The sequence below is a fragment of the Limanda limanda genome, chromosome 17 (assembly GCF_963576545.1).
Source record: "Limanda limanda chromosome 17, fLimLim1.1, whole genome shotgun sequence".
Lineage (NCBI taxonomy): Eukaryota > Metazoa > Chordata > Actinopteri > Pleuronectiformes > Pleuronectidae > Limanda > Limanda limanda.
Window position 1 is genome coordinate 23,627,680 of NC_083652.1, and position 13,718 is coordinate 23,641,397.

The 13,718-nt window shown below is 45.3% G+C and overlaps 1 protein-coding gene across 1 annotated transcript in view; it reads left to right on the top strand.

Moving 5' to 3' along the window:
• Positions 1 to 13,718, top strand: part of adgrl1a (adhesion G protein-coupled receptor L1a) — a 67,691-nt gene that overhangs the window by 32,832 nt on the left and 21,141 nt on the right. Inside the window, exons 5-8 of the mRNA XM_061089905.1 lie at positions 7,701 to 7,908; positions 8,650 to 8,914; positions 10,348 to 10,675; positions 12,166 to 12,462. Coding sequence (XP_060945888.1) covers positions 7,701 to 7,908; positions 8,650 to 8,914; positions 10,348 to 10,675; positions 12,166 to 12,462 — 1,098 coding nt within the window. The remainder of the gene's footprint in view (positions 1 to 7,700; positions 7,909 to 8,649; positions 8,915 to 10,347; positions 10,676 to 12,165; positions 12,463 to 13,718) is intronic.

Genomic DNA, 13,718 nt, shown 5'->3' on the forward strand with positions numbered 1-13,718 from the left:
GGAGGAGTTCACTCTCGTGGAGGTTGCCATCACATTGGTTGATGGGCCCATAGATTTATATATAAAGACTAGATGTCTCGTCTGCGTTGCCGGCCAACGGAGCCGGACGTCACCACATGGCGGCCATCTTGCTAGAGGTTGCTCGCTCACCCATAACATTGTGTTGGTAAATAACCATAACTTGCTCAATTTTCAACCGATTTTTAAACGGTCTGGTTTGTTATAAACGTCAGAGATGTAGATATGACACTGTGTATTTATGAATAATTATGTTATTTTCTAAAAAAAATGAATAATTTGTCATAACGACATCTCTGACGTTTATAACAAACTAGATCGTTTAAAAATCGGTTGAAAATTGAGCAAGTTATGGTTATTTACCACTACCAACACAATGTTATGGGTGAGTGAGATGCCCCCTAGCAAGATGGCCGCCATGTGATGACGTCCGGCTCCGTCTGTTGTCATGTCCATGGCGTTTTCTTTAACATCGATTAACAACGATTTTTTTTGTCACATTTTTCTCCCACCACAAGCAGCCATTTTAGTTCGCTCCCCCCCCCGCTTGCGGTGGAATAGGAATGAAAAAAACAAAACCCTCCTCCTCTCATCCTCCCTCCTCCCGCTTCCGCCTCACCCAACTGGTTCTACCTCTTGACTCCTCCTCCTCCTCCTCCTCCTCCCACTAACACTAAGATGAGCACCCCCCACCTGTGTCTGCACCCCTACCCCCACCCACTGTGATCCATCCCTTCACTGCTCTTCAACACACTTCACTCTCTTGTGCTTTGACCAACAAATGAATCCTCTCTGACTGATCAGCTGATTGACGCTCACAATGTTCAGATCCTGTGCCATGAATGTCCAACACTACCTACCTTCCTACTGTCAGGGCTATTTTCAGACCATCTCCGCCTCAGCCACCTCTCCTCCCCCCCCCCCATGACTCTCAGTTTCTATTCTCACCCTCTTTCGTTGACAGTCGAGTGGAGTAGAAAACCCACATCACCACAATAGTTCCTTTTCTCGCTGCTGACTGAGTGTCCGCCACGTCTTTCTCACCCCCGGTCTGTTTGCTTCTGAAGGGAAAGAGGCAAGAAAGGGAAGCAGCAGCAGTAGACTACAGTGTGTGCACCTCCTCCTGGTGTTTTTAAAGGAGGGCACGGTGCAAGGACAAAACCATTACTCACACAAACTGCTCTCCACCTGTGATTTGGGGAAAATGAGAAGGAAAGAGCGAGAAGCCGCTGCATCGGGTGACAGGAAAACACAAAGAACGGCCGCTAATGGGGGAGAGAGAGAGAGAGAGAGAGAGAGAGAGAGAGAGAGAGAGAGAGAGAGAGAGAGAGAGAGAGAGAGAGAGAGAGAGAGAGAGAGAGAGAGAGAGAGAGAGAGAGAGAGAGAGAGAGAGAGAGAGAGAGAGAGAGAGAGAGAGAGAGAGAGAGAGAGAGAGAGAGAGAGAGAGAGAGAGAGAGAGAGAGAGAGATCGGTCGCTATAGAGACGATGAGTCAGGCAGCAGCGCCTCATTAGGAATGACCCACCACACACCAGCACAGTCATGTGACCGAGGCGGCGCAGATAGACGCCCTATTCACCGGCTCGGGGAGAGAGAGAGAGAGAGAGAAGTGTCGGGGGGGTCGACTGTACACGAGGAAGTCATTGGATTGTTAGAGCCGAAGCACAGAGAGGTGAGCGGAGCAGGTGGTGATGAATATAAAACACAGGAGCTGGTTTCAGAGCCGGGATGGAGACATAAGACAGACAGTGCAGGTTACACAGCAAAATCAGGAGAGTTAATTCAACTCACAGAGTGTTACATTTAACACTTTTTCTGAGTTTATATAATCCTCACGGATCTGAGTTAAAATTACACTTTGAAAAGTGTTAATATTATAACTCTTTAATAGTGAAAAATATTTGACACCCTTGGTGTTATTTTATGACACCACATAAGTGCACCTTTAACTCTAAATTGTGTTATTTCATTTCACTATCAGAATTAATTTTTAACATACATAGTATTATTTTATGACACATTAAAGTGTATTTTTAACACTAAAATCATGTTATTTCATTGCACTATGAGAGTTAATTTATTTTTAACATACATAGTGTTATTTTATGACACATTAAAGTGTATTTTTTAAGAACGAGGGTCAGTCTCACACCTGTCTTGATAAAGAGAGCCGAGGGATTTTGTTATGGTTCATTGGGTGCAGAGATCTGTGGTGAAGCTCCTCCCATATTTTATGATCAACTCCACCTGAAGTGAATCTAACTCAGTCACAGGTGTTAACATTTAACTCGCTTGATTGACAACGCTCGCAGAGCTTTTTGATCACTACAGGTGATCACTACTCCAAAATCAACACCCACCAACTCAAAAATATTAACACTGAAAAAACAACACTACAGATTTTGCTGTGTATGACCCCCCCCCGGCCATCTACTGTATCAGCAGCCTGTAGCCGCTGCAGCCATGTCCCGACCAACTGTCCTGTCACTCAGTGTCAGCTTCACCCCCCCACAGACAGGACTTTGCTTTTGGCCTCAGTGAAGGGTTTTCTCTGGGGTGAATGTTTGTGTTGATAAAGGCGCCGGCGTGACACCTGCCTCTTCCTCTGTCTGTGTGCTTGTGTGTATCCTGAGGGTGTGTGTCTGTATGTATATGTCTGTGCACAGCTCATTGTACTGTATTGTATTTTTTACTCCCAGGACTTGACCCCCTCGTAGTCTAAAAGGAAACGGAAACACAATGGGAGCCCCTCCCTCCCTTCTCCCTCCGTCTCTCTCTCTTCGTCTCTCTGTCACATGATGTCCGTCCTCAGCAGATTAACTCACTCCTAATTCTCATTTCACAGGAAATAACCTATTTGCTCTGACTCCGCTCCTCTCTCTCTTCTTGTTTGCACATAGCACCGGCTCACATCCTCCTCCACGCTTTCTTCTCTATTTCTGCCTCTCTTACTCTCTGAGCTGCACACAAACAAACACACACACAACCACACAGACACGCACACATGCAAGACACACAAATGGGCTTCTAAATGCACATCAGCATTCCATCAAGAGACTCACTGCACACTTAAAGGCCATTAACTGTCCGGCATGGACGTGGAAGTACCACGTCATGCTCCTTTCTGCCCCCTGCTGCCTGCAGGCTGCACCTGCCAGGAACAGGTGTGGGATTCAATTAGACAGCATGCTCTCAGCAGTCAGTCCTGTGAACAGGCCGTGGCTGCGGACTGGGCAATGACTCGGGCCAGCAGAGCTCTCAGATCCCTGTAGTTAAGAAGAAGGAAAAAAAAAAAGACACAACACAAACAACACAAAGACGGCACTTTAGAAACAGCTGCCAGCGTTTGGCAGGGGGTATTTAGATCATCAAAGTCGAACATTAACCGTCACCAGGATGCTGTCACATCAAACATGAGAACACCATGGATTATAGGAGACAACCGAAATGAAAAAGTCTAAATTTAGCCTAAAGCTGTCAGCGCTCACTTTTAATTGCGTTACCAGTCGATCACAAATTGCTGCCCGACACTTATGGGAGATATTTACTGTCAATTCTGGGAAAGTTCTGGCACTTTCATCATTTTGTACCGCAGCCTGGTATTGACAAGTAGCAGCTGACCTGTGCCGAGAAAAGGGATTACGGAGATAAATAGCCAATTATTACAGCCGTATTTCCGCGTATGTGTGGCAGTAATTGGCATGCTGGACTATGATAGCTACAGCCTGGGTTTTAATCCCAGATAAGGTAAATTTCATTAGCCATCTGGCTGGTTTGTAGGGTAAAAAAGTGTCTGTGCTGCTTAGTGAATTCACTTGGATGATCATGACTACAAGATTTCCATCCGCACCCAAATAGGAATTAATCTATTAATCTAACAATCTGACATAATCCCAGATGGCTCTTACTCCAGCTAACCTGCTCTTGCCAGACTTGGATAATGCCTAATCTCAAGATTTACGCCTAATGCTTAATGCCTAATTCCTAATACCTCATTCATACTGTGGTCATAATAGCCTATTGTACCAGACAGACTCCACTGCTATAGAGTTTGGCTGCTGGGGCCCCCCCGCTGCTACAATCACCCCTCACTGTTAGAGGGAGAGAGAGAGAGAGAGAGAGAGAGAGAGGGAGGCCGAGCGAAGGAAAAGGCAGAGAGATGCTGGTAAACAGGAAGTCAGTCGTGACGACCGGGGGGGCGCAGGTCAGAGCTAATGAACCCCCCGAGGCCGGGTTAGCAGGGAGCGAAGCGTGGCCACTGGTTCTGTTTGGCGTGTGTGCGTCTGTGTGTGTGTGTGTGTGTGTGTGTGTGTGTGTGTGTGTGTGTGTGTGTGTGTGTGTGTGTGTGTGTGTGTGTGTGTCCTCACAGCCTGTGTGTGCAGCCTGGAGGCCTTTGATGAGCCCCTTTGACACCGGGCACCGGGGCCCCACCCAGCGACCGGTTCATTAGAATAAACCGAGGCTCGCTGATCTGCTGTGGACAGGGTTCACGTGGGAGAGGCGGGGCCAGAGGAGCATGGCGGAGGATGACACAGCGTTTAGTCCACGCCGCGCTGCAGCTTCATCGTGATGATGAGGACGATAGAGTCCAGGCTGCTACCAATTTAGGACAGGCCTGCGAGGTCAGGCTCAGTAATGAACAGGATCACAGTGTTTTGTGACGGACACTGTGGAGGACACGGTGTGTGGAGAGAAAATTGTATCGCAGACGACAACTATTTTGGAGTAATGATAGGTTGTAGAGCTTCCTCTGTCTCGTACCCTTATGTTGTGGTCAGTCTGGATTTGAGGAGACCAGCCTCCAAAAGCTCTTATATCATCGTCTAGCTGCAACCTTTAATTAGTGCACCATCGTTATGAATGTCATGGAAGTCCAAATTTTTTTTTTTTTTTAAACATATATTTATTGGTTTTATATAGTTTTATACATTTACATCAATTTACATATATACAAGACCCTTCCCCAACCTGAACATATGGCAGCATAAATGGAAATAAATATTACACAAGTCACAGAAATTGCTAAGATATGATTACAACATAAATTCAAATACAAAACATTACAATGAAACTACTAATTTGTTTAAACTAAAATAACAAAATTGAATATGTAAAATAGATTGCAGTCACTAACAATGGAACATGGAAGTCCAAATTAATACTAATCACAGTTAAAGCTGGTATCCAATAATAGAACTGCTAATAAAATGTTCATACAGTATTGAATCATAAATCACTAAAGCTGTATTTACCAAGGTGAGGATGTGCTCTCTTCTGTGAATAGGTCAAAAGTCAAATAGGATTCGTACAAGTGAATAAAGACGAGCTGATTCATTCCATGTCTGCATACTTTGAATTCAATAGCATAACCCGTCGTATATCACCTATATAAATCTCTGCAATATAACACTTATATGCATTACATATACTTAACTAATAACACTTATATAATATAGCTTTCCTTCAATAACCCTCTTTATGGGAGATTACCTCCACTCCAATGAGCCAACCCTCTAATTCACAAGTTCTGATTTGCCTTCAGTAAAACTTGCTGTTGCTTTATAATATAATTTCTATATTTTTGATAATATTTTTTGGGGATAAATGACCAAGATACATTACATGTCTGATATTGTACTGATATAAAATGAAGATGGGTTGGAAGCTAGCGTGTTCTCAGTAATTTAGTGATGTCCTTCGGTTGTGAATGACTATACATAAAGTTAGGAGTAAATATACTTTTGTGTGCATGTTTGTGTTTCTTTGTCCTTTCTTCTACCTTGAGGCCGAGTGTTCCTGGTTTGGTTCGTGGTTCACGGACGCTGTTTACTTCTCTATTTACAGTAGCATTGTACTTTCGAGGCGGTGTCCTACTTCTATCGGTTGTTTTTAGTTTTTTCTCCCCTCCGTAGCTTTTCTGCTCTAATAATACCTCGCCCGTTACGGCTTTTTACTTCAAATATTTTGGAGCACGACTTCCGTTTGCTTGCGCTGCGCCCGTGCTGCGTCTGGATTGATAGAGATGTCGTGTGATTGCGTTGAGGTGGAGAATTGGCGGGTTGTTAGTGTAGAAATTGTTTGGCTGTATAAAAAATGCTGCATTTAACCATTAGCTCTGAACATAATTCTGCATGTTTCAGTCACCCACGTTCATATTTGCAAAGCAAACACCTCAGGCGTCCTTGCTTTCCAGTCAGCATTTCTGTTCAACAATGGAGCCTGACAACCTCCTCCCTGTGAGGAGTCTGTATCCACAGTGTTTGTTTCTGCCTGAGCGTGATTAGATTCCTGTTTGGATGTCAGTCGCTGTCGGACCCGCGCAGAAAGAACAAGCTAATTCCTGATTGGCTCGGCTACCGATCACCCGCCACTACCACAGGAGCAATAAGAGGAAGCTGGATTTTTCAAAAATCCTCCAGAACAGTAACTCCGCCATCTCTCTCTTCTGATTCTCCTCCCGCCCCAGACTCCATGCAATATTCAAGACAGTTTGAGCCTAGACTCATCCATCACTCTAACAGTTGCAGTGTGCCAGTGTATGTGTTACGCATGTTGGCGTGTGCATGCGTGTGTGTGTGTCTGTCGGTGCATCCGTGTGTGTTTTATGTCATCTGTGTCCAAAGGCCCCTGCAGCGTCCAATTAGTTCAGAGATGCGTTCATTCATGAGGTGACCAGCAGGTGCCTGCTTCTGTCTCAACCTCACGCCAGAGAGACACGTAAAGAAACTGGCAGCGCAGACGTGGGGACTCCTCAGCTGTTTTTATTCTGTAGTGCCTCCAACTCCCTCTCTCTCTCCCTCTCTCTCTCTCTCTCTCTCTCTCTCTCTTGCTCTCCGTTGCCGGGTGCCCCTGTGATGTCAGAGTGGCGAGGATGCCAGCAGCTCTCCTCACAGATCACCTGGCGTGCCCGGGAGTCCCAGGGCTCTCAGGCAGGGACACACAGCGTCAAACAGCCAATTTACACTCGTCCCCAGTGGATGACCTCCACCTGCCTAACGCAGACATCCAGTGTGTGGGGGGTGCTTGGATACTGCAGTGTGTGTGTCTTTATCTCGCTGTTGTTTTCTGGTCTGTGTTGGCTGAATGAGTGGGGGGATATGGAGCCTAGTGACTGTGACCTCACATCTTTACCCCTGGATGCTTTATGTCTTGGAGGCATTACTCTTGACTGAGAGCCAAATTTGAGTCCTAATAAAACAAGCTCCACAATTCCTGTGTAACCACCCAGCAGCCTGGCAGAGAGGCAGAGGCCTTTGGAAATAAAAAATGCACAATCAAATAAAAAGTAGGCCAAGATGGATTAGATTAGAGAGCAGCCAGAAATCTCCCGTTTATCATATCCAGACGCTTCCCGACCACAATGCTGATGTTCTACAAATGAGCTTTTATATGTTCCTCCACTTTAAATCTGATAATGTGCCTCACTTCACTCCCGCCCCCCCCCCTCCCCTGTCCAATTCTTTCCCTACTCTTTGTTCCCTTTTCACTTCTCAACTGACTCCTCTCTACTCACATCTTCTCTCCTCCCCTCCTCCTCCCTCCCTCTCCTGTTCTGTCTCCCATGCTCTTTGGCCTTTCCCGATTTCTTTTTCTCCCCCCCCCCCTGCCGTTCCCCATGATATGTTTCATTTTTACAATGCTTTGTTTTTAATTTTCTATACCTTCCCTTTCCCTCTGCTCCAGTCTTTGTGTGCCCGGGGACGCTGCTGCGGGTGCAGGCCGCCAGCTCCCTGCAGGAGGCGGAGCACCAGGCGGGGGCGTGGTGCAAGGACCCGCTGCAGTCTGGGGACCGCCTGTACGTCATGCCCTGGACCCCCTACCGCACCGACATGCTGTACGAGTACGCCTCCTGGGAAGACTTCAAACAGAACCGAGCCACCACCACCTACAAGTGAGGGCGCCTCCCACTGTCCCGGATGATCAAATAGCATCTGCTCCTGTATTGATTTATTGTCTTTTGAGGTGGAGATGGCTTGTGATAACAGAGTTGTTCCTCTGTTGTCGGCTCCCTCACCGTGAGCTCGTCTCGTGGGATTGACTTGTGCAGAGTGTCGTGGAATTTTCTCAATAGTCAAACACAAGTCATTGCAATTGTTCTTTCTGGAAGTTTAATTCTACATCTGCAGATGGGCATCACCATACAAAAAACAATGGCAAAGATTTCATACAATGAGCAATGACCCTGATATGTAAGGGAATCCATTTGCTCATCTTTCCATACGTCAAAGTGGTTCCTTGAATCAATCACTACCCAAATGGTCAAATTGCCACCACAAATCCCCCCTTTGAGACTTTAAGGCTCAACATTCTCTATACATCTTTAAATCATCTCATCATCCTGGAAGGGAAGTGTCCAGGATTGATTAGTTTCAGGAAGTTGAACATATTGTCCAATCATAGACTTAATTAGGGAAGTTACCATAGTCTTAACACAAGGAACAATAAATCCTGCCAACAACGCCAGATTGTCATGGCAATTTCTCAATAGTCAAGCACAAGTCATTACAATTGTTCTTTCTGGAAGTTTAATTCTACATCTGCAGATGGGCATCACTGTACAAAACCATGGTGATCAGTATCCTGTCTCCTACTCTCTCTCAGACCCCTTGAGTGAAACATCTGTTTTCAACAGGTTGCCCAACAGAGTTGACGGCACGGGGTTTGTGGTGTATGATGGGGCGGTGTTTTACAACAAGGAGCGCACCCGGAACATCGTCAAGTACGACTTACGAACGCGCATCAAGAGCGGCGAGGCCATCATCACAAACGCCAACTACCATGACACGTCCCCCTACCGCTGGGGGGGGAAGTCGGACATCGACCTGGCTGTGGATGAGAACGGCCTCTGGGTGATCTACGCCACGGAGTCCAACAACGGACGACTTGTGGTCAGCCAGGTGGGCGAGCAGCGCTGCACAGGCGGGGGGGGGGATGTGGATTATTAATGCAGGAGTGGATTAAGACACAATCTCATTTAACTTGCCAGATGAGAGGTCATATGTCACTCAGGAAAGACTTCAGGTCACATAAGGGCACCGTCAAATGAGATACACAGATCGTTGACCAGAAAAAAATGGGTTTGCATAGAAATGGAATCTTAGGCCTTATTTCAAATCCCATAATAATAGAAAAATAATCCTCTCTAGTGAGGAAAATATTTGATTTGTTTTTTTATATGTGATGGAGCGTAGAGGCAACATGACCATTTTCTTTCTGCAAGGTGGCCTTCTTACATGTACATGTGCACATTGTTTTAATTTTTTGATCTTAGGTCACAGTACTTCTTCACACAAACTCCAAATGTGAATATTAATATTCTAACACAAGCTGGGTTCTTTGTTTCCCAACAAACAGAACTGCAACCAAGTTCCCATTTAAACAGAGTTCGTATTAATGTCTTCTTCCTGGAGACGCATCATTTATTATCGCTATCTTTGACCTTACAGGGAAATTGTTTTTCAAACTGCACGAGTGAAACTATCCATCTAAAATATCAAAACCCTGCATGAGCGATGAGACTGCAGCATAACGGAGCGACAAAGTAATAAACAAGAAAGTGATCACTTTCATCGTTATGGAATTGTTTGGTTTCTGGGGAGCTTTATTATTTTTCCTATTTACTCGGAGAGCGGCCGACATCTGGAGGTCTGTTACGCCTCAACGTACAGTTTGAAGGTAGATTACACAGATGCAACATCGCGTAACTACAGGGAGAAAAAAAAATCTCTTCTGCAAAGCTGACGGTTTAATTACTTTTTAAATGTTTTTACAAGTGCTTATAAATCTGTGCTGCTGTAAGCTCGTGTAAACATGAGCAGCATGAGAAAAAGTTTGCTGAGTCAGTTCTTTTTCTGAATAATGATATTAGAGACTTTATAGATGCTGAATTTGAACGTATAGGTTTTGTTCATCCTGAAATTCATCCCTTTTTTTTGTCAACGTTAAGCTTATAGTCAGCTTCAAACTATAAAGACCTGGAAATAAAAGAATATCAATAATTCAAATGTTAAGATATATATATTAGTTTGTTTTTTTTGCCTTGACGAAATCTACAAAATGGCAAACCGAAAATGTTGAAAAACACCCAGTTAAAAACATTTTGATCCGGATCCCAAATCAAAATGTAATGGATTCTTTCCTGACCTTTACCACAGGCTTCTACATATTTTATTGGTCCTATAGTTTTTGCATAATCCTGTGAAATAATAAACAAATGCAGAAGAAAACATAACATCCTTGGCGAAGATAATAAAAACAAAAAAGTAAAATTCCCCCCAAACCCCTCCCAGTGTAATTGTTTGTACTTTAAGCCTCTCCTCTTCCTCACCAGGTGAACCCTTACACCCTGCGTTTCGAAGGCACGTGGGAGACCAGCTTCGACAAAAGGATGGCGTCCAACGCCTTCATGGCCTGCGGCGTGCTGTACGCGGTGCGCTCGGTGTACCAGGACGATGACAGTGAGGCGGGCGGCGACCTGGTGATGTACGCCTACAACACCAACCACGGCCGCGAGGAGCCCGTGAACATCGCCTTCCCCAACCCTTACCAGTACGTCTCCTCCGTGGACTACAACCCGCGGGACAACCAGCTCTACGTCTGGAACAACTACAACGTGCTGCGCTACCCGCTGGAGTTTGGACCCCCAGACCCCACCTCAGGTAAGAAGTGGTACTGCAGACAGAGGAGTAACTTTTGTGGTTTAAATCTACAACCCTGAGATGTTTTACTTTTGGAAATTGGTGCAGATATACAATACAATTCCTTTTCGGGTTGTAGGCTTAAGTGTTAGCTAAGGTCAAGCTGGAGTCACCCATCATGTTTAAATATGAAATATTTAACAATTGTTCATTGATATTCATAAAAAGTAATTGACAAATTTAATATGTTTTCTTGACTCGTGTACTTACATTATCCAAATTGTTTCCAGCAATGTTCAAACTCAGGGAAATCCATTATCCATTCTTTATTGTCAGACAAGTTGGTATTAACATATTATTTTATCATTGATTTATTTCAGAAACTGACATCACAGTTGACCTCCAATTGAGATTATTCTTTTGAAAAGATGTAAATCTCAGTTGATAGTTGATATAAAATTGAATCTCAACCCATCTTAACTTAGAGACTACAACAAATATTATGTATGAATTCTACATCAATAGAAATATTCTGTGTACTTTACAGACGTCAGTGTCTTCTTCCTGAAAATGATGTAGCCTACATTATGTATTTTAAAGAACAAAGATTTATACGTGAGGGAAAATTCTGTCGTACTTCCAATGACTGTATATTCATAAAACATGAAATTATGACGGGGAATCTGGAACGTGGTCGTTTAGCTACAAACACATTTTTCTGTCATAACCACTGGGCTGAAATACATAATGATGCTTTTCTCTGGACCAGGGAATCACTTCAAACAGTCCAGTGCAGACAGTGTTTGTCGCTGCGTCATCTCTGACATTTGGATGCCTCGGATGCCAAATCCTTGTATTACCATCCAGCCTTAGTTACAGTAAAGAGCAGCCTCTCAGGTTTGACTGCTGTAGCACTTCATATCAACTTCACCGTGTCACGGATAATGAAAAAGTCGTTCTGAAATGATAAGAGGGAGGATGAAACGAGAACAGCACACTGCATTTTGGCAGTCCATCAATATAAGAGGGAGGTTTGGATGTACTGTATATCTGAGCCGCATAAAGGCCTGTATGCAGCCCAGAGAGAGAGACAGACTCCGCGTTTGATCAGTCTTCGTGGTTGTGATGTGTTGCTTTTATCTTGGCATTAGGTTTGGTTGTTAGTGATGGTGACTCCACTGATACATTTGATCAATTATTTACTTCTGCCTGACTTGTGATGATGCTTTCTCTCCATCTCCTCCCCTGCGTCTCCCCCTTTATCTGGAGAACAGGCTTTGAAAAGCTCAAAAAGAACAAAAAAAAATTGTCACCCCAATTATTATCGGGCTTACTTTTGAACTCAACTTGTGAGAGACGTCTTACTTTCACATGCTTGTGTCCTTAACTCCCTTGTTCGCAGCTCTCTAACAAATCCCTTACATCCTCTTACTATCGTCTCTCACTCCTCCGCGGCCTCTGACTCTAACCAAGTCTCCTCTTCTCTCTGAATTGTTCTGGGGTTTCTTCAGGGCCTTTGACCACCGCCCCAGTGTCCACCACTGTTGCAGCCAAGCCGTCCACCTCCAGCGCCAGCCCCTCCACCGCCCGCCCGGTGGCGCCCACCTCGCGCCCAATCGGCTCCATCAACAAGCACCCCGATCTTCGACCAATCACAGCCACCGTGCCCGTCACCCGCCGGCCACCCCCGCCTCCGCCCCAGGGCCCGGAGCTTCATGTGTGCGAGGCGAAGCGGGTCCGTGGCGTGGACTGGCCCACCACGCAGCGAGGAGAGACCGTGGACCGCCCGTGTCCCAAAGGATCTCTAGGTGAGGACGGCTGCATGTGTACATTCGAAAACATGTGTGCGTTCTTTCCACTCCATGAAACAAACAAGCATGTTTTTCACGTGTGCTCTCCCTGTCTGTGTGTGCGCTACATCTCTCTGCATGTACCCAAGCGATCAGCATGTTTGTGCTCCCCCCCCCCCTCTGTCCCTGCGTTGGTCCCACTAGCAGGAAACAGTCCCCGAGGACTCGCAGATGAAAGCCCATCCTCCTGGAATGAAAGGCTCATCTCCCACAGAAACAGAGCTGATTGAAAATGGCGAATAATGAAATGAAAGAGCAGACAACACAGGGTTCACCTCCCTTCATGCTCGCTTCTATACCTCTAAACATTGCAGCCATCAAAAAGCAATCTTTAGTCACAGGGGAAGAAAAGAAAAAAGACGGCATCTTCCTCTTCGCTGCCTTCCAATGGTTCTGTCTGTTCTTCTCTCCCTGAGAACGGCAGTTACTTCAAATTAGCAGCTGGCTTAATTGCCACATTTTGGCAGAGCTCTCAAACCCAATCTGTGGTCGATGGAGGAGAGTATAGACAAAAGTGGGAGAGAGGGTGGGGGGGGAATTAGTGGGAGAGAGAGAGAAACTGGGTATGAAATGCAACGCCACATCTGCTCTGATCCGTATACGACTGTGAGGTGTTTTGAGTTGTTTTTTCCTGCTTCCATCGCTCTCCCCCCCTCTCTCTGTGGTCTCGTTTCTCCTCTTTTCTCCGCCTCTTCTTTGTGACTTCACATGGTTTTGTTTTGCGTTAGCGGCAGCGGCGAGACCCCTCTGTCGTTTCATCCCTGCTCAGTGTCCTTTCTCTGAACCCTCCTCACTAAACAGAAGAACCGAGCTGGAGACCAGGGCCGGGGGAAGGTGTTTCCCTGTTGGTGTTTCTGTTTGACAGCGAAGGATCATTCCTGATGTCTTTGTTGTGTACACAGTAAATGTAACGTGTGTGTATATGTGTTTCTTTTGTTAAATCCCTCTTTTTACAACATGAAAGCCTGTTTCCACCCGTGCCATCGTCTTCCTCCTTTGCTCTTCCCTCCCTTTCCCGCTGCCCTACCTTCCAATTATTTAACCTTTTCCACTTCTGACCCATTTTCTCTCAGACTTTTTTACTCCACCTCCTCCTCCCTCCTTCCCTCTCATCTTCAAACACTAAGACTATTGCATTTTTAAAATTCATTTGATTCCAGGGTAAAAAAAAAAAATCTTCTTTGTTCTCATCTCTCGACTGTTCATTTTCTTCT